The sequence below is a fragment of the Neoarthrinium moseri genome, assembly GCF_022829205.1.
Source record: "Neoarthrinium moseri strain CBS 164.80 chromosome Unknown scaffold15_Wmoseri_CBS_16480, whole genome shotgun sequence".
NCBI lineage: Eukaryota > Fungi > Ascomycota > Sordariomycetes > Amphisphaeriales > Apiosporaceae > Neoarthrinium > Neoarthrinium moseri.
In genome coordinates, this window is record NW_026055129.1 from 71,382 (window position 1) to 96,423 (window position 25,042).

The window sequence follows — 25,042 nt, forward strand, 5'->3', positions numbered from 1 at the left end:
ATCTGTCGAAATAACCATCTTATATACATACGCAAATCGAGGTGCATATCTTATATACTAATTTGTCAACATTCCAGGACCGGCTGTGCACGATGATCGCCGTGAGAATGCGAGTCTGAGATCCTTCGTGAAATCCAGCGTCCAACCCAGCCACGGGCCACGGTTCCTTCATCGTTAATGTGATCGACGAGCTCATCTATCGTATCTGACTAAGATTACACAACACAATTCATCAAGACAGAAGCCATGTTCTGTCGAAACTGCTCTCACATTGGACATGAAAGCCGAAGGATCCTGTAGCCTTCCGAGACGGCTGATCGCAAGGCAATGTTGCGTTACGGCACAAGGATTGGAAGTGGAGCTTGTTTGCATCGCTGAGTATTTCGTCATCTCCTTCGATTGTACCTGTTGTTTCGAGTGTTTGCACAACTGACTCTGGGCCTCTAGGTACTGTGCTTGTTTGACCCGCCCAGGAAGTACTTGGAAGCTACGATGTGGCACTGAAAAGATTCAGTCATTTTTGTTTCCGATTGTGTTCATTGTACCACTAATTGCCACAGAGACACAACATGTGCAGAATCAGAGATGTCTTGCAAGACCTATCGCAAGTTTGAAGTCTGCATGCGCATGCTGACTGGCTGAGATCATCTGGTATCGCACAACTGTAGATCTGTGAGGATGAACACCAGTAATTCTGCTTAGTCATGCCGAATTAATTAAGTAATGTTGAAAAATATCACATGCCACGTAAGATTCTATTTTCGAGCGAAAGATCGTCTTCTGTTGTGCAACAATTCGTAGTGAAACATATAAGCGCTTGGCAGGGCGTTCCTGCATGTCTTGATCAGACAGGCAGGCTGTGGTTGTAGATCATGACGTAGCACCTGCTATGGTTTGACCGCGCCTCACTGGTAACAAGAACCTATGAGTCAGCTTTCTGTGCAGACATGCGACTCGGGAAATAAAAGATCACTTTCAAGTACACCCAATACTGCATTCAACCACCAAGTAGACCAATTTATCCGGAGCAGACTCACGATTCCCTCACTCCGTTCCTGCCTCCACTCACTCACCTACGTGCGCCGAAAAGTAGACGTTGACCACCTTCAGTCCACAATGTTGACTTTGAAAATTGAAGACGAGGCACCAGCGCCTTTCGCAGAAAAGGTTGTCGCAATACTAAACTCGGTTTTCTCGTCCGACAAGGCGTTTTCGACAAGTGACGCTGCAGTGGCGTTGAATAACCTATACCCAAGACATCAACCAGACAGCGAGCCAAGCGCCGGAGGTCAATTTCTATGGTGGTTCTGGGACCTCGTGCATGATCTTGCCCGTCAAGTACCCCATGACAGCACCGACAGCGCACGACTGGCTGAGATCGTGAAGGAGTTGCATGACCTAGAGCCCGTCGAAAACGTAGACTTGGGCAGCGAATGGGGGGAGAGTCAACTTTGGAGAAAATTGCCTCTCCTAGGGCCAGTATTCTACGACAAGTGGAATCGTAAGTTGCGAACCAGTCAAGTCAGACACATCTAATCAGATAACAGAGGATCCTCGAGCCCCTGAGGGAGCTGATAAAGATCAACGTGAGCTCAATTTTCAGACGTACGGCGCCCGACTTGCGGGTCATGGCCTTGTTCCCTTCGAAATGTACGCAGTTTGGGCTTTGACTGATGCTCTGGAGGGCGAAACCACGCCAATCCGGGGAGCGCCCGACGAAGTCAACCCTAACCCCACCGCCGTGGACCGTTTGGCTTTCAAGGTCGCCGCTGCCAGATCGTGGATAACCTATGCCGGGCATATCCTGTACGGTAGGGATGAAGATGTGCATGGGACCTTGGGTGGCCCTCTCTACAAATTGGACAAGAAAGAAGCCGCCAGGACGAGACGCAAATATAAGGGGGCTCAAGGTTTGTGCCCTCTTCGGTGGCAACTGTGGAAGGAGAGGTTTCAAGTGGTCAAGGATTGCCAAGATATCGATTACGAGGTACGAACTTTGGCTAAGGAAGCATTCGAGGCCATGGTGGACATAGAAGAGCAGCATCGGGCTTGAAGCAGGCACATCGAGGTTGGGCTTGCCGGTTAGCTCTACTACATTACTGATATCTACTTTCTTCCATTTGTCTGTGCTTCATATTGGACAGTGCACCATCTTCATAAACATGCTGTTCTGATAGAAAAGTCTGCTGATAGATGCTGGAATCTACAGGGAAACGTTTAGTACTGTCAGCTTGTCGCAGCCGCCAAAATCTCTGCGCGGCCGGAAAGTCGTAAACGGTGGCTTGCAGGGGGGCGCGCTTTGAAATGTGATCAAACGAACCAGATGCAGCAGCTGATTATCAGTCTCGAGCAAGTGCTACGACCAAACATAAGACTGTTATTGAGGAATTCGCCAAGTGGTGTGACAGGCATCCTTACATCGCTAACAATCTGCACCAATAATCGCTTGCCTAACGGCACTTTTCGGTTCATTATCGCTCGGGCCCGTATGCTACATTGTTGCACTGGTCAAGTATCGCTGAGTGCGTCTAAGGTGCGCGTGATGTAAATTACATAAATTGAGATAAAATATTCGAATAGCTTATATACATATATATTTATTTATTTGCATCAATTCCTGATATCTACTTAGTTTCTCTGCTCGATGAAGACGTCCATATTTGACTGTCGCACAAACCAGCTACATACAACCTCCCAGTCGCGGTTTGGATCAACCAGTTCGAGGTGGAATTTTATGAACAGACTTGGAACCAATTTGGTGATCTGTAATACACTGAGATGCCGCTCCATACTCCCTCTCTATCCGGCACCAACGGCCAACGATGATCCCTTCATCGCAGCCACCCGGAGCTGATTCTCTTCAGTCGATTCACGGGGTCCTCGTAACCAGCGCTCAGGCTTGAATTTCTGGGGCGCCGTACCCCAGATCGGATCTAGATAACGCACAGCCCAAGGATGGACACCAACTTGTACCCCAGCGGGAATTCGTGTCCCGTCATGCATCATCAGTCCCTCCGTTGGAACTACGCGGTCCAATCCATGCCCAACACGTGAGTGGATTCTTAAACTCTCCTGGATCACAGCATTCAAGTTTTTTCCAACGTCACAGGAAAAGTAAGTTTTGCTGCTTCAATCTCCGCAAGTAATCGTTTCAACATTTTCACGTCCCGTAGCAAATAGTAAAATATTGCACGCAGCGTGATTGCAACTGTATCGGACCCTCCCATGACATTGCTCGTCGTGTAAATTACCACTATCCGGCCATCAACGACACCGGGGTGATCGCGCTGAGCCTCGAAGAATCTGTCAATGAATAAGCGTGGCTCAGACTTGATCTTTCCTGCAGCAATCTGTTTTTGGCGGTCTTGCATAAGCGAGGCAGCGAAGATGGCGAAGTTATCTGTTTTATCACAAAAGAGCTTCACAAAGAAGTTCTTGGTCTTGAGCCAGTCAATCCAGGGCATTTGAGACATCTGTTGCATTCATAGGGCTAAGCATCGAGTCGTCAGGGTCAAAATGAGAACAACAGGGGTGTGGTACCGGAGCGATCTGGTCAAGCCGCCGGTCGAGTCGGCTGATCATATGGTCCACATCTTCACCACGGACAACAAAGCCCAAAGACTTGCCCCAAGTTATAATGGCAATTACATCGAATGAATACACCAGGTATTAGAAGCTAGAAGAGGAGCCCGTCAAGGAAGTTGAATACTGACAGTATTGCATCCAAGCAGCCAGATCGCACGCCTTCTTCCCCTTCCACTGCACCATCTCCTCGTCGAGCCGTCGTACAAATGTAGTAATGCAATCGTCGACGATTGGCTCAAACTCAAGGGCTGCCTTCATCCCGTAGGCGCTAGCCACAGGCTGTTTGATGGCTGAATGATACTGCCCAAAGATGCATGATATCGAAAACTTCTCGTTGAGGGTCATGATACAATTTTTTCGACGCTCGACCATGATTATCGCGATAGGCGAGCGAAAGCAATGCTCCCACTATTTGTACCCAGTCGAATTCAGTCAGCACATGACAAGGATGGAATGATGGCATCATTGGTCCGGAAGTTCATTTCGAGGCTTCAAGAGGAAAAGACCAAGCCGACCCCAAAGGTAAACATTTTGGATCTTTGCTCACGTCTACTAATCGATATTCTGACCGCATATGCATTCCGCCGCGTCTAAGGCGGCTTCGCTTAACCACCCTAGAGCCTTGCCCGGTTTAAAGGTCAAAACAAGACGAAATGGCTCTATTGGGCAAATAAACTGTCCGCTACTCCTTTCGTACTTGCAACTGTTGCTTTCAGTCGCCTCTCGCTTCTGCCAAACTGGGCATTCACCGCAATATTCTCTTCCATGCTGAGGCGTGTCCTTGCAGACGGAGACGTCAACGCATCGATGCAAGCTGTCAATCAGTTCACGGCGGGGATTCTTGATTCAGGTGGTTGGGACAACGGCACTTATCAGTCGAGACTCCAGGTAGCTGGTGTCGCGCGTGACGAAACACTCATCCAGGTGCAAAGCAGTGATGTTTGCTGGGGCGGACTCAACGGCTGTCATGCTGGCAACGATTTTTTTTTTCCATCTTATCCAGCAGCCAGAAGTGCGCAAACGTATGCGAAACAAACTGGCCCAGCGCAACCCAGGGGTTGATCCTCAATCCTTGCCTTATCTACGAGCCGTAGTCCGTGAAGGACTACGGTTTGGAATGGCCAATCCAGCGCGCTCAACGAGAATAGTGCCTATGGAGAGTGCTAGCCTCACTATCAATGGATATCACCTGCCTGCTGGCACCAGGGTTGGGGCAGAAGCCTACGTCTTCCATCACAACCCAACCGTGTATCCAGAACCCTTTGCCTTTCAGCCTGAACGATGGCTACCACGGGCTGAGGAAGACTCACGTGATGTACAGGCCCGGCGTGTCCGTGAGCGCGATGCCTTCCCGTTTGGCTTGGGCTCTAGAGCCTGTCTAGGACGCAATGTTGCTAATCATTAGGTGCATGTGGTCGTGAAAAAGGTGGTGGAGAGTGGTGTTTTGGAGGGCGCAAGGACGTGTACCGATCGGATTGACATCATTGAATGGTTCAATGCGGAGATCAAAGGGCATGAATTGGAAACCGCATGGTAGTGTCACGGTCTTGCGTGCTACGAAAGATAATCCTCATGTATGGGGTGCAGAATCGATGTAGTAATACCCTAAAGATCTAATGTAAATGGGGTGCGAGATTCGGCCCTTGCGTACACTATTAAAAGTGGGACCTACTACCACCAGCTAGCGCCAGTATTCACTTGGCGAATCTTCGCCTGACTCACAGGTAGCATAGTCTAAGCTACAGTGGTCCGGTCTGAGACGTTGTTTCCGACTACGCTGCGAGCTATACAGCCCCTTCATGTTTTGGCCCCAAGTCCAAAAATCTGTCTCCCCATCCTGCCACACATATCTTCAGAATTTTGGGAGGATCCTTCCGTTGTTTACTACTGATGGCTCGCCAACTCATCAGCTCCGGGTCATCCTTTGAGGAAGAAATCGGCTATTCTCGGGCTGTCGTGACGGGGGAGTGGGTATTTGTCTCGGGATGCACAGGGTAAGGCTCGACTCCGATTGACAAACCTGCACTCGATCTGGAGAATCCTTTCCCATTCACGGACTTATCGGCTAAGTGACTCGAAAGCTACGACTACAAGACTGGCGACATTTCGCCTGATGTCGCAGAGCAGACGGAGCAGGTCTTCAAGAACATCCAGGCAGCCCTGGCCGAAGCCGGCGCGAAGGTGGAGGAGATCGTGAGAGTCCGGTATATGCTCCCGGTCCGCGAGGACTTCCCAAAGTGTTGGTCGGTGCTCCGTAAATGGCTCGGCACCACCAGACCGGCTGCTACGATGGTCGTCACTGGGCTGCTGGACGAGGCGATGAAGATCGAGATCGAGGTCACGGCTAAGAAGGGCTCTGGGCTTGTTAAGGAGGAGGATGGTCCAGCACCTTTGTAGACTGTCTAGCGTTCGATCACACTGGAAACGATGTATTTCGCATAGGAAGACATGGTGGAGAAGGATTGTCAAGATATTCGACTGAAAACGGAGACAGCAAGCCGATTTCGTTATACGATGTATAAATCACCGCAGACTACCTCCATACTGTCTAGTGCTATGCTCAGAAACAAATATTCCACACTATACTCAATATAAGGCCAAGCCAGTACCGATAGCACCTGCGAACATGGCTGCCACCGTGACGAAGCTCGACACGGACAAAAGCGATATGCCACTAATGCCGTGGCCAGATGTACAACCACCCGCCATTCTCGATCCAATGCTCATCAGAATCCCTCCCAGTAAGACTTTTGTATGGTCCAGCGCGACGACATCATGTCCAACGCTAACAGGGCCTTGGGTAGACAGGAGCCGCGCACCAAGGACCACTCCCAGGACGAACACGACATTTCTGAACGAAGTCGAGGCCGACGTCTTTGCTCCCTTAATGACCGACCAAAACCAGGTTCCAACTTCCTCAAACGCGGTCGAAGTACCCAGCAGCGTCTTTCTGGAGACTACTGTCAGAAGCTGGGCAGCACCAATGAGCAGACCGCCCGCCACTGGCTCAACTAGCCCCTGAGTCTTGGCGGCAGAGGTCCGTATCGTGGTGGCAAGGATTGCGACAAAGATGGCTTCGAGGGCGACAACGGCACCGAGTTTGCTAATCCCTAACTTCTCGTCGATAGCGAGCGGCGCGGGGGTTCTATCGTCATTCGCTGCGGGTTTCGGCAGAAGCGGACGGATCACACCTGTCCAGAGGATTCCTCCCACTATTCCGCCAGCCAGCGCGTAGAAGCCCGACCTGATGCCTGCTCCAACCTGAGCAAACACAGTACCAGGACACGATCCTGACAGTGCCATGCCGGTACCGAGAACCAGGCCGCCGACGATGTTTCCGTCGAGGTTGCCGAACAGGCCTATCGACGAGCGGCTCCGGGGCGGAAGTTGGACGTAGCCGAGGCGTTGGAATAAGGTGACCAGGGCACTGGAATAGACTTTGAGTGGAACATCCAGGCGGGTGGAGGTTTGGACTGCTTACACACTACTCGCGGCGGCGGCCAGGAACGACTCGACCATATGGAAATTCTCGAGAGTAAACTGTGACACGATAACACCTGGCTGGTGGACTCCGGACGCTGTCAACGCTGCGCCGAAGGCAGAGCCGCTGAGGACCGTTGTGAACATATTCAGTGCCATTGTGATGCCTCCCGTGTCGCTGGTTCAGGGGCAAAAGTCGTTGAGTGATACGGCCAAGTCGAGGGGTAGCCAGGCGAGTCGACGACGTAGACGCAACAGGGTGCCACGAGGTCCTTCCCGTTTGATTCCCAGGTCACCTACAGACCAAGTATCAATAGGATTCGCTCTGAGAACAACCTAGGAGGTGCGCCTGTAAAAATAAACGTGTCGAGATCCCCTTACCCATATCGTCGGGCATGTCCCCTTGATACGGGCTAGCAGAGATCAAACTAGCGACTACCGGGCTCCATGTCCGATGGTGTCATTACTAAGTGCCGCCGTCCGCCATGGTCGGCCGTCTACCAGCACGCAAGCGGGTTACCGAACGGCGAACAGAACCAACCAAGTCATGGAGTGGTTTTGTCCACGGTCGCGGAGCTAAGGCGGCTCACAATTTCCACCCCTCAACATAAATGTTCTTCCAGCTTAGTCCCAGATCCGGTGGCGTTTCGAGCATGCCCAAGCCTTTACAGAAACACAGGCGTCGGGGTTACGGGACGGGCTTGCTGGGAAACCCACACCCTGGGCCAGAAGTGGACGGCGACCATTCTAGACGGGGGGAACGGATGGTGCGTTTACTTAGGGGGCGGCCTAGTCGGCGATCTCGGGCACTAAATGGCTGCTCCCAGACCCACGCCTGCCACGGCGACCTGCCTGGTTCCGAACGGTCGGGTTCCAGTTGCGTGGGTGAAACCTTGTGGTCCCCGAAGCGCCCCATGCAAGTTCGTTGAACCTTGCCCATTTATGTTAGAAACGTGCCATGCGGCTCATGGTGGCGCTCATTTTCTCACCCTACAAGACATCTAGCTTCACCATCAGACAAGACGGTAAAAGTATGTAAGCAACCACCTAGCTCACCTCAGATCCAACCGCAAAAGTCCCATGTCTCTTACTAGAAAACCAGAGGCGAACCTTTAGTTTTGTGTACTCAGCGGTACTTTGCAAACTCTCAGTGCCCATTTCTCTCCGTGATCTGAATTTGGGCCTCGTTCGGGACGGCGCTAGCGCGATGAGCGAAACGACACGAGATTCGTTTGGGGACCTCTGGAGAGAATTGAGCTTCAAATCAAGGTCTGGTAGCAGACTGTTGCGCTGAGCGGCCTTTGGAGGTCAGGTATCGATATACGGCCTTGCTTCGCGACAAGCGTGGGGCCAAGAGCACCTAAGTGGTATACAAGAGGTCACCTCTCTGACCTTATCTGTTAAACCCAGAGTCAGCGGGGTCATCAGCTTGGTAACGCTCAGGCTGCTTATTGAGTCTCAACACATTCTCTGATCGTAAAATTATGACAGGTGGAAAAGTCATCGATTAATTGAACAGTTTTTGACGGGGCCGGAGGTATATGGTCCAATGCGCTACTTTGGTGGAGACATTCCCGCATATTGCGTCGGCCAAATGCTGCTTCAGTGGGACAGATATTGCGGCTCTGGAAGTTGTCATTCACAGTTGGCCTGCCGTGCAGAAGAGTTGTTGCTGCGCGTGGCCCCAGGGGTGTCCAACGTGCTGTAAACTGCCTATCAGACGGCTCCGCTGCAGCTACCCCAGATTCGACCAAGCTGGCTAACAGGGATAAAAGCCGAGGTCTAGCGGCGATGTCTCCGCCCAGCTGGGTCAAGCTCCCCCCAATGTTCGATGAGTTGACGTCGTTGGCATGCGGGGAGCATCAAAGTGCCTAGGTAGATTCAGATGCTCCTTATACACTTACCGAACCAGATAGCACTCATGTACCATTGGACTCGGGCTGTCTCATCTCAATTGACTCTTGAGCAAAGTTCCTAGCACCACTCAACCTAGATAGAGAGCACTCGGCACTCTAACAATAAAGCAAACTATGTCTCGAACTCTGACAGTCAAAAAGATTCCCGGCAAGCCCGGACAGGTCTATTACCCCCTACAGCTGACTCAACGCCCGATCCCGAAGCCGGGCCCCGGTGAGCTGCTTGTCAAGCTCCATGCTGCCGCGCTCAACCACCGCGACTTCTTCATCCGCCAGCACCTATACCCGGGCATCTCCTTCGACAACCCGCTTCTGGCGGACGGCTACGGCACCGTCGTCGAGGCCGGGCCCCAAACCAACAAGTCTGGTCTCCTGCACAAGCCCGTGCTACTGACGCCGTGCCGCGGCTGGGATAGCCACCCGGATGGGCCGGAGGACTTCTACAAGTTTGCCGTCATCGGCGGCGCAACGGCGTACGAGTTCGGCACTGCTCAGGACTACATCGTGGTGCACGAGTCCGAGGTTGAGGCGGCACCAGCGCACCTGAGCCCCGCTGAAGGCGCTGCACTGCCGCTGGTCGGGCTGACCGGGTGGCGGGCCTTCGTAACCAAGTCCGGCAATGCTCTGCCGGGCCGCAACATCCTGGTCACCGGCATCGGCGGCGGCGTGGCGCTGCAGGTGCTGCAGTTCGCCGTCGCCATGGGCTGCAACGTCTACGTAACGTCGGGCACCGCGGACAAGATCGAGAAGGCCAAGAAGATGGGCGCCAAGGGCGGCGTGAGCTATCGCATCAAGGACTGGGACAAGGAACTCGCAAAGCAGCTGCCCAAGGACCGCCCGTACCTGGACGCCATCATCGACGGCGCTGGTGGGGATATTGTGAAGAAGGCGTATCGGATCCTGAAGCCGGGCGGCGTCATCTCGTGCTATGGCATGACCACAAGCCCCAAGATGGACTGGGTCATGCAGGCTGTCATGAAGCAAGTGGATCTCAAGGGCAGCACCATGGGGTCGCGAGTCGAGTTTAAGGAGATGGTGGACTTTGTGCGCGAGAAGCGGATCCACCCGATTGTCAGTCGCACAGTCAAGGGACTGGATAACCTGAAAGATATCGATGGGCTGTTCGAGGATATTAGAGACGGGAAACAGTTTGGCAAGTTGGTTATTGAGATATCGGAGCCCGAGGGAGGGCAGAAATCGAAGTTGTAAGGAGTCTACAAATAGTATCCCCACGAGATTCGTTTGTTGTAAATCATTCACCAGCATTGCACAGTTCTGCTTTAATTTGTTCAAGAAGTCAGCAATAGCACATTAGACCAGATAGGACAAGACCCTTATTTTTCGATACCCTATTGCCCCAAAAAAACTCAATGAAAAAAAAAAAAGATCCAGCTACACCAAATAAGTGTCAAGTGATTTTATAGGCATCGAGATATCCTCAAATATCATTCTCCTGTCTACTTTCCCAAAACTTTCGTAAAACAACTACGACGGCTACGATGAGATATTATGACAGGAGCGTACTGTGCCACCTGTCTTATGGAAAGTGCATGCTCGTTGGATTACTCAGCCTGGAGAGGGGCTGCGAATTGCATCATTTTCATACCATACAAACCGTCAGTCGTGCATCTATAAGCTTGAATAAAATCATCAGATACATGTATTATAATGCATCTCATAATAATCGGGGCAACTGTCTAGTGAAAGATGTCTTCCTCACCGTCTCAGTCGCAACCCAATGCTGGTCCGATCAAAGCCGTCATCTTCGACTATATGGGGACATGTCTCGACTGGCACGGCGCCGTCACGCTGGGCCTCCCAGACACCATTCCAGCATACCAAAGATCGCCACTGGCGCTGGCGTGGAGGCAGCAGTACTTCCGCGAGAGCGAACGGCGCGTCAGCAAGGGCTCGCCGGTGGAGGATGTGGACACGACGCTGAAGCGGGCGCTCGACCACGTCCTGCACCAAGATACGCACTTTCGGACTCTCGCCATTCACTTCGATGCAAGATCGGCGGAGGAGGCCATCCAGTCGTGGCACCGGCAGCGAGCGTGGGCCGAGGTGCCGGCGGCGCTCAAGGCGCTGCGTGGCCTTGGTTGCGAGGTCTACATGCACGCCAACGGATCGACACGCCTGCAGATCGACAACACTCGCGCGGCCGGTCTTAACGATGGCACGTTCGACCTGCTCATGTCCAGCCAGCTGCTGGGCGAGTACCTGCCGAACCCACGCGCTTACGAGAGGGCTCTCGAGCTTATCAAGCTCCGGCCTGAACAGGTAGTGAAGGTCGCAGCCCATGCGTACGACATTAGGGGGGCAAAGAAGGCCGGCATGAAGACAGTCTACGTCAAGCGCTGGACGGATGACATTGACGTGGATAAGGAAGAGGCCGGGAAGGAGTTTGATGCCGTACTGGATGACATGTCAAGACTGCCGGAAGTTATTGCCAGATTACAAGGTTGTGAATAACTTTGGGCAAGATTTCTCCTACTTTCTCATCCTTACTGAATACTGCCATGGCTTAAGCATTTTGGGCAATGCCATTTGATATGAATCTTGTGGAAGGATGCTTACCATTATATAGTGCTACTAAAGAATCATTCACAATATATATATATATGAGTACCGTGGAAATGCTCTTGGATTCGACAACTGAGTTAACGAACAACGTATTGTTTTGTCACTTCCCGTCCAGGACGTGCATATGGTAGGACCAGCCTCGAAACATGCAGCTGAGATCTTCTATATCAGCTGAGGGTCCAACACCTTGTCACCCACTTTTCATCCGAGTGAATGAAAACCAGTCAAGAATGCACGCTAGCAAGATAACGTCTCACTCACAGTAGTCTCACCTAATAAGAAGAGCGCGAAATCTAATCATAATGCCATATTTACGTGGCTAGATAGCGATGGTCTGATATTTGGGTTATCAGGAGCCATATCGGCTTCCACGTGAGGCTCCCGGGGTCTTTAGCCATCTGATAGCTTGGTAGACTGATACGGAGCTGCGGTGGCTTTGGACGGCGTTGTTCGCGCGGAGCGTTCGGCGTTACCTCATCTGTATGATAAGCACGAGCTCCTCTACTGATTCTCCGTCTTCAGTGCAATAGGTTTCGATACGCCCTCGGATGCGGCCATAATCAGCACGATGGGATATTAACTACGGTTTCTCGGGCTGATAGTCTGGCAGAACCTCAGATGATATGTTAGATCAGCATTTGAAAGGGGAGCATTGAACAAGTCGGTTTTCTGGAGTGTTGTGGCTTAATAGAGAGACCTGGCTGTGATGCATGTCCTTGGCCCACCATTGAATAGTGAAAGGCTATTTCTCGTATTAGTCTTACTGCTTTGCAAGCAGTGACTTGGCCGCGCTTCTCTCGCGTGGCCGCCACTTCAGCGTTTGGCGGCTAATCGTCATTTTGAGACATGTGAAATTAACAAGTGAGGGCACCTATTCAACGGCCGTAAGTATTGAACATGCCAAAGGACGTGGTCAACAAAGTCTTGTCAGACCTGCGCTGGCTAGTGGCATGCAAGCCAGGTACTCTATAGTGGGCCGCTGGTGGATTGGTGCTGTGCGGTAGTCTATGCAAGGGATGGATAGCTTTACCAGGCTGTCTCTCTCATCAATAGCGTTATCAATTCTTCTTGGAGGACAACCTTTTGAAGCCCAGGAATTTCGTATAATACGTGGCGCCAGGTGTCTACATATCGCGCCGATTAATTAGGCCAGAGAGGCGATTTCTCAACGGTTTAGAAGAACGCATGAAGGTTCAGCCCCTTGAGTGCTGTGACCGTCGGATCTGCGGCGAATTTAGTGTGCCGATTAAGATTCTGGCCCTTGAGCCAACCCCTGAAGCCGAGATGCGGCTACTCCATAGCCGACTGGTTATTAGGCTTGTCGAAGAGCAGGGGTGGACCCAAAGAATGCTCACATCAAATCATCTCATCATCTCATCCGGACTGCGTCCGCACTAGAAGTGTGGTAAGCCTGCACCCAAGCAGGCAATGCTGTGGTGAAGTACGCACGGTCTCGTCAACGATTACCTGAACAACCTGGTTCGTGTGCGCAGCACATACACAGAATGTCTGACTATCGACTGATACGAGAGTTGGGAGCCCACAGATCCACCAATGGTCTGAACTTCCTTTCCAGGACGCTTGCATTCGCCCGCACCAGTTTTGGAGTTAGCTGTGAACCCCAATCTCTGGTTCAATTCAGCCGGTTACCTGCGCCTGATTGCGAAGGATGGAGGCCATGGCTCGATTTCCTCAGATTTCCTGATACATAATGGATGTCGCGAGGCTGATCGGCTGACCAGCCTGGATGACTTGGCCATGCGAAGGAAATTGACGCTGCATGTCGCATACAAAAAGAAACTCCCATCCTGGGTCGACGGCGTCCATGATCGGATTTCCCAATCTGTATCGTCTGCCTGAGCAACCGTTATCTAGACCCTCCCACTGACGCCTTCTTGACACTATTTGTGCTACCCATGCTGCGGTCCTCTGGATCCGGACGCCACCTGAGGCGTGGTCATGCCATGCAGGTCTAGCGTCAGCTGCATTGCATCTTGCCAGCTTTTCCTCCTAAAACCTCTTTTATTGACATGACACAGTCAGATTCGTTCCCGGAGACAGTCAATACTTTCTCAAGTGTCCTAGAGAATTGCTAGTCGCAGTTCTTATCACTTCCGCATCCGCATCTTTTGAGGAGGCATACTCAGACTCAAAGAAAGCGGTATACTCTACCAGTGCGCTTGCGACCCACCATCATCCTGGCGGCGTCCTCGGAAATCACTGTCAAGTGAGTGACTGGGCGACCACTTCGGACGAATTCATCAGGAGCAGCCGCTCGCTACCTTGTCACTTTCAGCTTTCTCGCAGTGTAGTCGCAGGAGAGGCATCTGGCACATTTCACACCTATCTAAAGGAGACCAAATTGAAGGCAGACGTACCATTACAGCAAGGCTCGAGTACTTGATCTATACTACAGCCTCAAGGGCAGCAAATATTCATCAAACCAACGTCTGTAGCCGGGTCGCTACGTACGAATCTCTTGTGCGGACTCCATCTGGATCCCGTTGACGGTGATACCTGGAAGCCTGGGCTGTGGCGCGCTGCCTCAGACCTGAGCAAGGAACTACTTGGTTGTCGCCTCGGGTTAATAGAAGCGAAGAACCGGCTGGTCTCAAAAAGAACGAGAGTGTGCCCGAAGCCATCTATCTACTTTTTCGGCTTCTGATTCGGTTCATCTCATCCCAAGCGAACACTAGGCGGAATTGGCGGCGACCAAAATTGCAGAGTAACTGTTCATCATGGCCGTCTTTTCCCTTATCAAGCGCGGTCGACAACAAGCCAAAGAACACAGCGCCAAGCAAGCCGACAAAGCGCAACAGGAGGCTGCTAAGACACCGTACAAACATGTCCCAACACACGCTGCCATTGATTCTATATCAGGAGCTCCGGCAAGCTGGCAACATGAAATTCGCCCAAGGATTCAGGAGGAGAACCGCAGGCGAAGCGCTATGGTGACTTCATCCGCAAGTTCTCGAAGCGTCCCACGCGTTGGAAGCTCGCTTTCAAATGTCTCCTACCCGCCAATTAGCTACAATCCCGTTGTATCATTGCCAAAGAACTACAGTCGGAACAGCCTACCAGGTGATTGGCATGAAAGGAGATCGATCAACTACTCCCAGGTGGATTATTTCGGTGATGTAGGCAGCATCAAAGGGAAGGAACGGGCAGTTGTGTCTTCTTTGCCTCCAAAGACTTCCGTCCATGCACAAGCCAAACCTCCACAGCATATGAGCGTTGAAAAAGGTATTTTGGCTCCGTATCTCTCTGCAAATGTTGAGTAATGCTAAGTAATGGTCTAGCTGAGCCGCACATGGCAAGCTCCGGGAGCTCGAGCTCATCTGAGGAGGACCTCGAGATGAGGCCGGCCCGTACAATATCATATCGGTCCAGTACTGCCACCGATGAGACGAAGCCTCGCCACTTGCAACAGACTCCTGCAAATACCCCAGGCTTGCATAGGCTACACCCATCCTATCAGCGAAGGCTATCAGGACAGCATGAACAAACTCAACCATCAACCCCTCGCAACACACGGTTTACAGCGCCTCGGCCCATGAATCCCCAGGCACTTACCGCTGCTCAATCTATCCCACCGGTCCCTTTGCTGCCAACTGCGTACAAGAATCTAGCGAGACCCTCCGCACCATCATCTGGCCCTCCTTCTGTTGCATCGTCTACTGTCTCTGGCCTCTCAACGACCCCAAGCTCGGTTCACTCTACACCAGTGGCTACCCCTTTCCCTTCATCGGACAAGTTATCGTCGATGCCTAAAGACAAAGATTCGTCCGAACGAATGATGAAGCCTAAAGCCACCAGGTTTACCGAAGCTACATCCCCCGTGCGCCACAACGTCAAAATCATACCTTCTGTACAGATCACACCTACTCGCACAATCGAAGATGCTACCAGTCCCCTACCTCGGACCGTGGAACGCTCCATATCTGAGCTCGAACCTGTCGTCCCTGGGAAGAGCTCTGGGAAGCTCGTTAAGAGACAAGAGCTGAAACCTGCCAACGATCACAAGAAGAGAAGGTGGTCGTTCAGGACCGGCAAGCAGGCGGATGCAGTCGCAGCGTAGTGTATCCATTAAATGCGACACTGCCGATACTCTTCACACATTTCTCTGCGCGAGGCGCATTTCCACTGGACTCCCTCGAAATGATTTGCTGGCCTACGACAGGTGGCCTCTTCAATTAGAAGCCGACATGATAATAAATATGTTTTAGTCTCATTACATTTACGATCGACGACACTAGCTTCTGCGGCAGAGTGGGAGTCCGCCCGCATTGTTCGCTCCTATATCGCACCATTCTCGCGACATTCGATCATTCTTTGCTCAAGGTTTTCAAGGTTTGATTTCAGCGAGGAGTTTTCTCACTTAGAAGGTGGACTTCAATACTAGGCAAGAGCTGCATACTTCTCAAGGGGAAGGTGTCTTTCGCAACTTCAATGGCGTCACGCACACGTGATTCGATAACATAGATTTACAAACTTGAAGCGTTTTATTCCGCCAATGATGTTGGGAAGCGAGTACCTACACGCTGAGTCACAAGCGAAAGCAGGCTACTGGACGAATTACACCAGTCTGCCACATCACGAGACATGCAAGTCATGCCTGCGCTGAAAAAAGAGTCGAGCGCACTTTTGTCAGACCGGCTGTTCGGCTCGTATATATCCGCTGGTGCATGGGAATCCGCCATCTATCACAGCTGTATCGCCCATTCAATATGCACATGACCTGCGATAGTGTAATCACATACAGCGAGATATAATTCATGAACTCATTAAACAACAGTGTAGCTTACTGCATACATCACATTATCCAATACATTGAGAGAACGGCTTGAAAATTCATAAATTACCTTGATGGGTGTCCATCAACACCTCAACTTGAGACCGATGGTCAAGTGAGATCTTCACAGTTCATTCTGTATCGTTTTATAATCGCCTCCTAAGAAGTGTAACAAGAAGTTCTCTTGGCAGATCATTCCGGATACGCGGCACCGGTACGCCAGCAAGTTGACCGCTCAAGATAGTATGCTGGAGATAACAGCTCAGAATCTGCATCCATTGCCTGTTCCATCATGCAACGCCAGACGAACAGCCTTCAGAATTCCTGCCACACTTTCCTACAGACACCGCGTGGGATGAGGCTGTGGGCCAGCATGCTGCGTACTGTCGCGCATAGTCTGGTCCTGTTTGGTTAAGGATGCTTCCCATATGTAGACATTCCGATCAGTAGGCCAATGTGTGACCAGTACGAAACGGGTTCCCTGGGGACGGTAGGTCGGGGCGAGCTGCCACACATTATCGTCCCAGTTCCGTTGCTCTGGCCACTTTCGACTAATTTGGATATCTGTGTGCCCATTGCTGCCTTAAGGATCTGCGTCATTTGAGAACTCATACATCGAGGCCTGTTCCAATCAAAAGCAATCCATGCACCTCTACTCGCCATCGGTAGGCTATCATGTCTTCATGTGCCTTGCTTCTTTCAGTTATCTTTTACTCGAACTGGAACTTCAACCGGTGCACGCGATGTGGCGGCCGCATGCATATCGCTAAATGGATTTCAGTGTTCTAGACTCATGCATTATCCGATGTCAGCACAGTCGCAAGAACCTGTCAATGCTCTAGAGCAATCTAAAAATACAACAAGAATACATCAGGGTATTGCGCGTGCCATACCCGGAAATGAGGCCAGCTGAAAGACCCCTGGATGGTTGCAATGGACTGCGATAAGAGCCTGCAGCTCGGGACGTCCCGCCATGTACTGCAACGCTTCTGCGCCTCGAGAAACCGTGCCTGTGACATCTGCAGCTTTCCATACGTCTGCCAAATCGAGAACAACGAACTGACAATTATGGGATGTTTCGTCCACAAAGAGATCATTCACCCTCTATTCGGCCAATCTTTTGCTCGATACTGCGCCCGCCTCGCTTGGCATTCTCCGGCTCCATGTACTTGCCTCCCTAAGAATGCAATTATCGCATCGTATTCGGATTGGAATTCTAACGTGCAGTAAAGTTGTGCGAGCAGGATGCCAAGTCCATCAGCCTCACAGGTTCAAGGGTCTCCCGGCTTCCGGGAAATTTTACTTACACAGATACCTTTAGTTGTTGATTCATTCATGCATCGTTCATGCAGTAACACTCCAATATGGGTAACATGGCCATCTGATACCTAGATTACACTCGTACGATGGCTCCTGGAACAGTGACGAGGCATGGTCGAGAGAGAATGAATCCACCATAGGCAGCAGACTCCAAATATTGATTGCGTGATATTACCGATCGCCGCTGGAATCAAATGATCAACACAAGCCAGCACAGGTTGCTGCACAAAGTACGAGCCAACGCAAGGTTAGCATCTGGGGGCGTTCTTCTTCGGGTCATCACAAAGGTGACGAGTCCAATGAAAAACCAGGGCGTTTATGGCCAATATTCCAAAATTTCGGCCGGTACACCGTTGCGATGATGGCTCCTTGAGCCATCAGCCGTGAGGGCTTCGTGATCCCCTCGCGGCCCAGCCAATAACAACAGCACCAGCACCAGCTGCAGCAACATGGAGAGGAGAAGAGAAAAAACCAGAGAAAGTTGAGAAGCACGAGATTTTATGGACGGCGGACCCCACCTCGAGGGCGTTGGGGAATGAGCCTGTGTCGACAGGTGCCTACGCATCATGGATGTACATGCTGGAGGCAGTCGTACATGCGTGCCTGCCTCAAAGATTCGAATGCCACATTGACTAAAAGAATGGAAGGTGCACATGGCTTGTCATTTGGGCAAAGAGGCTTACCTAATGATTAACTACGTAGATACCTTCGTTTTCGGATATGATATTCTCAGGCACGACTGTGCTGGCGCTGTATAGCAAGCCAAACAGACGAGAAGAGCAAATGAGCGTGAGTGGCTTGACGATGTCTACTCTTCCCAAGCAAGGATAGGAGCGAGTGCCGCTTTCATCACACTGTGAGGCAGGCGCGACTATCGTTGGGCGAGGTCAACATCGACGGGGGAAAAAAAAACAATGAATATCGGTGACATCGCTTGCCTTGGAAAGAAGCACGGCCACTTCATGCCGTCGACAAACAGACACGCAAGATATCCTTGTAACTCTACTCAACGCCATCAGGTGGCCTTACTTTCTTCTGGTTCTCATCGGTGATGGTGGTGATGGTGGTGGTGTACCAATAGACAGCTTCGCCCGTGCATCACCGGATCATGAGACACTCAATATTGTTGATAACCCGAGTACTGGCATAGGATTTTGTGTTAGAATTTACATAGCCATCATACTGGAAACTTTCCGTGCGATACACAACCAACCCTTCATTTCCATCAGATTCTTGATCCTTGACTGCCAGCAGCAACGAATAGTCACCGAGGTTTGTCAGGTGCCATCCAGTGCTGTTACTGCTGGCGAATAGGCGGAGGTGAATGAGTTCGGTGTCATGTGAAGCCCTCCTGCCATCACGTTCGTTTTGAGATCCAACAATGGCTAAGAATAGCCCTGATTGATGTATTGGTATGCTCTGGCTTTTGAAGAGGTATAGTTTGAAGTATTTGGTATGGGAGAGGCCTTCTCTCATGTTCCGTTTTCTACCTGCAGCCTGTATTTCCGCGACCATTCGCATGCTTAACAACAAATCATGCTTCCATTCAAAGACAGACAGATCTACCATATCTCTGCCAAAGAGAATTTCCTATATGTTTCTGCTGGTTGGTTATAAATGTATGTGGTAACAATACCAGTCAGCGTCAATCCACTGCATGGAGAAGTGGACGTCCCATCGGCGACGGTCCAGAGTCGCATAACTTGCCTCACCATTTGCACTGAATATACGTTGGCAATGAGAAACAGTGTGGTCCATGTAGAACAGTCTCAGACCGAGTATGAGCTGATACTAGGGTGCCAGACTATGTTCTTCCATCCGATACGCCAAAACCCTTCTGGGAGGCTAACAAAGTTGCAGGTCGAATCACCCGAAGTGTGGCCACACCCCGAAAGGTACTGCAGGCGGCCACCGTCCAGTGTCTCTGTCATGTACTAGTCTGTGCTAATAAAGCACTCTTAATATTAGGCAGATTTAACACCATGCTTCGTGTCAGGGATAGGGTTAGGTTTCTGACCTCGCTCAAGCCCGTCGTTGAGCCCGCAGAGCGCTCGCAGGTCACATTAGCCTGGTATTCAAGGTTGCTGATATTATTGAGCATTGAAAGCCAAATGGCCAACAGATTGAATGCTGAAAGAGTCTGACAACTCAAACTACCGTAGTTCTTAGATTTCTTTTATCCATTTTAGCGACCGTCTCGGGTTGTCCTGCGATCGGGCGAGCGACATTATGAAGTTCCCTGGCTTTCTGGGAGACCCGACCCTAGTCATTGGGCGGGGCGGCAGCAGCCGAGGCGGATGGCAGATCACCCACGCTAACTACCATAGTAAAGCCGGCCCTGCTGGCCCCTGGCGGCCTGGCAACTTGGGACCCCTCAAGTTGAATGGGGTTGGGGACTGTCTTACCCCCATCCATGATGTTGGAAGAGCCGTGAACGTGGACCAGTAGCCAATTATAGCGTGCCAGACCCCTCCTGTCGGACCCACGACAGTCTAGCGGTCAGGCCAACCAACACCTGTCTCGTATGCCGGAATGACATCACTGTCTCAGATGAGATTCGGGTCCCCTGATCTTGTCCAAGCGGGCCAGAGCAAGCCAGACCTACAGTGCCGAATGGCAGCAAAGCCCGAGGGGCGTTGACGCTGTTCGATGATGACATCCGACAGCGCCCTACGCGTTTCCCCAAAGCCATCGAGCCAATTGCGCATAAGCTTCTGAAGTGGCCGGATGGACCCTGCAGAACATCGTCAAGTTCCCGAGAGGCGTATATATGGAATCGTCGTACCCACCCTCCACGCCTGATACTTCATGCTAGATCCCATAACCTCCTACCATATCAATAGGACCAATCACTCAAGCCAAGCCATAAAGGTTCTGCACATGTGTAGCAGCCCTCTCTCATTCAAATTGGTTAAAATCTCATAGCTGACGAATCCTACCATTCTCGTATCGCCATCGATCATTATTGTCAACGCACAGAAGGTGATGAACCCGACACAAAATACCTGGTGTCGTGAATAGCCGCTTGTGTACTCCTATCAGTAAAAAGTCCGATAATTAAGGATGGTCAAATTCACACCTCCTGACCCTCGGAAGGTCCTTCCATCGAGAGCTGACCCGGAGCATCGATCCAAGCGCAAGGAGCTCGAGAAGAAGCATGGCTATGGGTACACGGAACCCCTTGTGCTAGCTATGCTAGGCGTGGGTCTTGTGTGGAACATCGAGAATCAAGTTTCGAAACATGAGAAGCGCAAGGAAGAGGAGGAGGAGAGAGAGAAGCAACGGGAAGAGCGTCGGCGGAGGAGGCGCGATGACCACGGTCGATCATCAACTTGGGATGTCCGAGACGGCGACCGAAGCGACCGGAGTGACCGGGGATCCAGCCGCTACGACTACAGAGATGACCACAGAGATGACCCCAGAGACTACAAATACGATACACGCGACCACAGAGACGAACCACGTCGTTTGGAATTCCGCGACCAAGAATATCGTCGCTATCGGGACGAGTACAAAGACTATCGCAACGACTACCGATATGCCGACAGACGCGACGGAAGTGTGCGACGCAGCAACCGCCGTGATTCATTCTAGAGGCGCCACATAAGCGTGAGGTAGCTGTGACAACATTGCTTTAAGGAGTTTGGGCGATTATCACAATTTCACACTATACGTACGACAGTGACGCTCTATGGTGCATAGGCTGGTTGCGATTAAATACTGCAAAATATATGGCGCCTACGGATCCAGCATAAACAGACACGGCATGAGCAATTGGTGCTACACATCACGAATCATGATGAATGACTTTTACGATAATTCTTCAATTCTATAGTTATATTATCAATCAACTCTATGTAGCTTTGGATAGACAAGCCGCGAAGTTTATGATACATCCTCAAGCAGTAGTTTTCTCAGCTGCTTCCACGAGAACTTCGAAATGCTTCCTGACATGTTGCTCCTCGACAAACGGGGTAGCTGGACAGTGTCTGATTGCAAAAATGCCACCCACCACAGTGCTAGAAAGGAAAATCTTGCCGCCAGCATTCACCGCCTCGTGCATCTTTTGGGTCAGAGCATTCTGCTCCTCCAACGTAGCGGCCGCCCCCTTTGTCTTCAGCTTGATTACAGTCAATGCGAATCTGGGTCCAGAGACAATTTCGAACAAATCGCTCCTTGACTTCACCAACTCCGCAAACGTCTCCCCGAGCCCCACGTGCTTCCGGATGTGTGCCTGCAGCCCCTTGATGCCGTAGGAGCGGATCACGAACCAGACCTTCAGGCTGCGGAAGCGGCGTCCGAAGGGGATCTGCCAGTCGCGGTAGTCAGTTACGAGACCGGAGTCCGTGTAGTCGTTGCGCAGGATGGCGAGCGTCACGCTCAGCGCCTCGACCAACCAGCTGCGTTGCCGCACGAACAGGACGCTGCAGTCGAAGTTGGTCAGCATCCACTTGTGCATGTTGGTGTTGAAACTGTGGAAGCGGTGGAACTGCGCCGCCAGGTGCTGGTACTCCGGGCAGATGAGCGCCACACCCGCGTACGCTGCGTCGACGTGCACCCAGATCTCGCCCTTACCCGGCGGCGCCAGCTCCTCGAGCACGGCTGCAATCGAGTCGAAGTCGTCCGTCGAGCATGTGTCCGTCGTCCCCAGCGTCGTTGTGACGTAGAACGGCTCCAGGCCCTTGGCGCGGAGTTCCTCAATCATGGTGCGCAAGCCCTCGCCCGTCATCTTGTACTCGTCCTTGGCATGGACAGGCACGGCTCGGAAGCGCACGCCGGTGATCATGGCTGCTTTCTTTGTCGCGCTGTGAGTGGCGGCGCTCCCAAGAGCCACGAGTTTGCTTCGCTTCAGGGCAATGGCGTCCTCCTGCTCCTCGCCTGAGAGGTGCGCTGTTGCCTCGCGAAGATACTTGTCACGAGCTGCGACCATGACAGTGGCGATAGCCTCCGATGCAGTGCCGTGAATCACGCCGCCTCCGTGCGTGGATCCGGTGGACAGGTAACACTCTGGTAAAGCGAACGCCTTGGCCAGCCAGTCTAGGACGATGGTCTCCAATTCGGTGACGGCTGGAGAGCAGATCCAGTTGAAAGCTGCACCAGTGAATGCGGTCGAGTACATCTCGCCCAGCATCGCTGGGTAGCTGGACGACGACGGGAACCAGGCCAGGAAATTTGGCGATTGCCTGTGTTGGTGTCAGCCACATTGCATTACTAATGGCGAGGAAATCTACGTACCAGTGCGTAAGTCCAGGAACAATCTTTGACTGGACATCATTCTGGATTTCAGCCCAGGCCTCGCCGTCTTCAGGGGCGTGATCTGGGAGTAATTTCCTCAAGTAACCAGGCTCTACAGACGAAACCACCTTGTGATCCTCAATATTGTCATAGTACTTGACGACTAGAAATAGTCAGCCCCTATCCAAGGAAATGCAACAGGTGGAACTAACTGTCGTCAATCGAGGAAATGGCAGCCTCTCTGAATTGCTTGGAGTCCATCTTGGATTGTCAAATGGCGAACGACTGGAAGCAGAATATAATGTGCTATGAAAAAGTCAATTTCCCGATATGTCTGCTTATTAGGTTGAGAACGCCAATTCAGGCTTCTCTGTGCGCCGCCAGTCGATGATGGGGAGATTCGCAGTTCGCTCCAGACTGTCTATATCGAGAGTCAGAGGAAGCGGAGGAGATCGACCGAGCAATCCAAAAGATCTTGTGTAGAAGGAAACAAGTGCTCGCGTTTGCTTATGACAAGAAGGGGAACAGGATGAATGACTGACCAACTGCTTCCATTAACTGCTGGCAATTAGAAAATGAATAAGTTGGGGTTAATCACGCCAGCTCCGCGGCGGAGGTGGCCGGCCACTAGCCGGAGCCGAACCGTCCAGAGCCCACAAATATTCCACGCCCTTCATGTAATCCAAATTCCTATCCCAGCGCTGTACAATAGCCCGACCTGGTGTTATTTTATTCCGCGTCATCTCAACTGCCGAAGTATCGAAGTATCGAAGGCATACATCAGGACAGGCGGTGTTTTCTCTGCAACTTTGACTCGTGACGAATACGAGGGGGCATTCTACAATGATGCCAGGCACGAGAAAATACACACCACTTTGCTTGAGGTAAAGACCAAGGCATGGTCTATAACGATTGAAGATCGTCGGCACCGGATTGGGACTAATGGCGGACCCCTAGAACGACAATGATGGGCATACTTTGGTAGACATAGTTTATGCACTGATAGGCCGGACTAAGTCCTTGGCAGTCCTCAAGTGTTCCTTATTGCTCGGCCAAGGAACAAAGAGAAATCAAGAACGGCAAGCATTCGCCTATGCGTGAAAAAGTCTCGTAATATATATAGCCTGAAACTTCGATGTATTCACAAGTCGTTCATACTGGGCAAGTCTCGCGGCGACTCCAACAAGAGCGAGGTTAGCGTTGAATGAAAGCGCTGACGGAACAGTTCGATAAGGCAACCCCTCCTGGGCAGAGGTCGCAGTCAGCCGTAATGTTACAGAAGTATACCAAGGTCTCGGTCGATCTCCTCGGAATTTTCCACTGTAATTCGAGACTCCATGAGATTCGGACCTGACTTGTCAAGCACCCTTCGCAGTCTTGTTCGCCTAGAGCTGCCCCAGCCTGACTCGATGGCTTGGCGGAGCCAGCGCTGTAGTGGGCTGGTGGGGTCTGCGGCATTTTCCAGGCTCTGCTTTGAACTTGTGTCATAGATTAACATATGCGCCCATCTCTTCAACAAACGCAATCTGGGTTGGTGTTAACACCAATTCAAAGGCCGGTTGGTGTAGTTGGTTATCACGTCAGTCTAACACACTGAAGGTCGCCGGATCGAGCCCGGCACTGGTCATTCCTGTGCCCTTCTAGGTTACCTAGAGGACAAAATTTTTGCGCGTTCTTCAGCTGTTGGTTATCGATTCTCGAATTTATGATCGGAGTGAGAAGGCTCCTCCAGGCCTTTCTTCTTGGCGAGTGGTGAAGACTGTAGCTTCATGTGCTATGAAATGCTACACTAACTCCGTCGACTCCTTCTGTGGCAAACTTGAACCGCTGAATGTGGGCAATCTAATTTTGCGACTCTTACTTCAAGCAACTGGCTATACTTGCGCACGAGAATTGTACCGGAGCGGCGGCCACTTTATTGACGAGTCTGAAGAAAGGCCTGTATGCTCATACCTATGCCAATGTAGTCATTCCCGCGACTCAATTGAATCATTCACTTGCATCCGCGAAAGTCCAAAGCCGAGTCGTATGGGCAATTTTTGTGAAGGTTTAGTTCGACGCATGATTGACTCTAGATCCTGCGAGGATCCATGTTGCCCATCGAACGGCGCATAAGTGAAGTATTGCCAAA

General features: G+C 51.4%; 8 protein-coding genes across 8 annotated transcripts; 6 read left to right on the forward strand and 2 right to left on the reverse strand.

Annotated features, from left to right (window-relative positions):
* Nucleotides 1-1,116: 1,116 nt before the first annotated feature.
* On the forward strand, nucleotides 1,117-2,053 carry JN550_005046 (uncharacterized protein; the record flags this gene model as incomplete). Its single annotated transcript, XM_049316630.1, has 2 exons — nucleotides 1,117-1,501; nucleotides 1,548-2,053. 2 exons carry the CDS (start codon nucleotides 1,117-1,119, stop codon nucleotides 2,051-2,053), a joined length of 891 nt encoding a protein of 296 aa, XP_049172847.1.
* Nucleotides 2,054-5,475: 3,422 nt separating this feature from the next.
* On the forward strand, nucleotides 5,476-5,982 carry JN550_005047 (uncharacterized protein; the record flags this gene model as incomplete). The annotated part of the gene is made up of 2 exons (XM_049316631.1): nucleotides 5,476-5,579; nucleotides 5,667-5,982. The coding sequence occupies 2 exons, from the start codon at nucleotides 5,476-5,478 to the stop codon at nucleotides 5,980-5,982; spliced, it is 420 nt and encodes a 139-aa protein (XP_049172848.1).
* A 189-nt stretch (nucleotides 5,983-6,171) lies between these two features.
* Nucleotides 6,172-7,224, reverse strand: JN550_005048 (uncharacterized protein; the record flags this gene model as incomplete). Its single annotated transcript, XM_049316632.1, has 2 exons — nucleotides 6,172-7,012; nucleotides 7,067-7,224. The coding sequence occupies 2 exons, from the start codon at nucleotides 7,222-7,224 to the stop codon at nucleotides 6,172-6,174; spliced, it is 999 nt and encodes a 332-aa protein (XP_049172849.1).
* Nucleotides 7,225-9,095: 1,871 nt separating this feature from the next.
* Nucleotides 9,096-10,190, forward strand: JN550_005049 (uncharacterized protein; the record flags this gene model as incomplete). The annotated part of the gene is made up of 1 exon (XM_049316633.1): nucleotides 9,096-10,190. One exon carries the CDS (start codon nucleotides 9,096-9,098, stop codon nucleotides 10,188-10,190), a length of 1,095 nt encoding a protein of 364 aa, XP_049172850.1.
* A 498-nt stretch (nucleotides 10,191-10,688) lies between these two features.
* Nucleotides 10,689-11,453, forward strand: JN550_005050 (uncharacterized protein; the record flags this gene model as incomplete). Its single annotated transcript, XM_049316634.1, has 1 exon — nucleotides 10,689-11,453. One exon carries the CDS (start codon nucleotides 10,689-10,691, stop codon nucleotides 11,451-11,453), a length of 765 nt encoding a protein of 254 aa, XP_049172851.1.
* A 2,849-nt stretch (nucleotides 11,454-14,302) lies between these two features.
* On the forward strand, nucleotides 14,303-15,642 carry JN550_005051 (uncharacterized protein; the record flags this gene model as incomplete). Its single annotated transcript, XM_049316635.1, has 2 exons — nucleotides 14,303-14,807; nucleotides 14,864-15,642. 2 exons carry the CDS (start codon nucleotides 14,303-14,305, stop codon nucleotides 15,640-15,642), a joined length of 1,284 nt encoding a protein of 427 aa, XP_049172852.1.
* A 5,097-nt stretch (nucleotides 15,643-20,739) lies between these two features.
* On the forward strand, nucleotides 20,740-21,270 carry JN550_005052 (uncharacterized protein; the record flags this gene model as incomplete). The annotated part of the gene is made up of 1 exon (XM_049316636.1): nucleotides 20,740-21,270. The coding sequence occupies one exon, from the start codon at nucleotides 20,740-20,742 to the stop codon at nucleotides 21,268-21,270; it is 531 nt and encodes a 176-aa protein (XP_049172853.1).
* A 304-nt stretch (nucleotides 21,271-21,574) lies between these two features.
* On the reverse strand, nucleotides 21,575-23,172 carry JN550_005053 (uncharacterized protein; the record flags this gene model as incomplete). The annotated part of the gene is made up of 3 exons (XM_049316637.1): nucleotides 21,575-22,859; nucleotides 22,912-23,074; nucleotides 23,124-23,172. 3 exons carry the CDS (start codon nucleotides 23,170-23,172, stop codon nucleotides 21,575-21,577), a joined length of 1,497 nt encoding a protein of 498 aa, XP_049172854.1.
* Nucleotides 23,173-25,042: the final 1,870 nt, after the last annotated feature.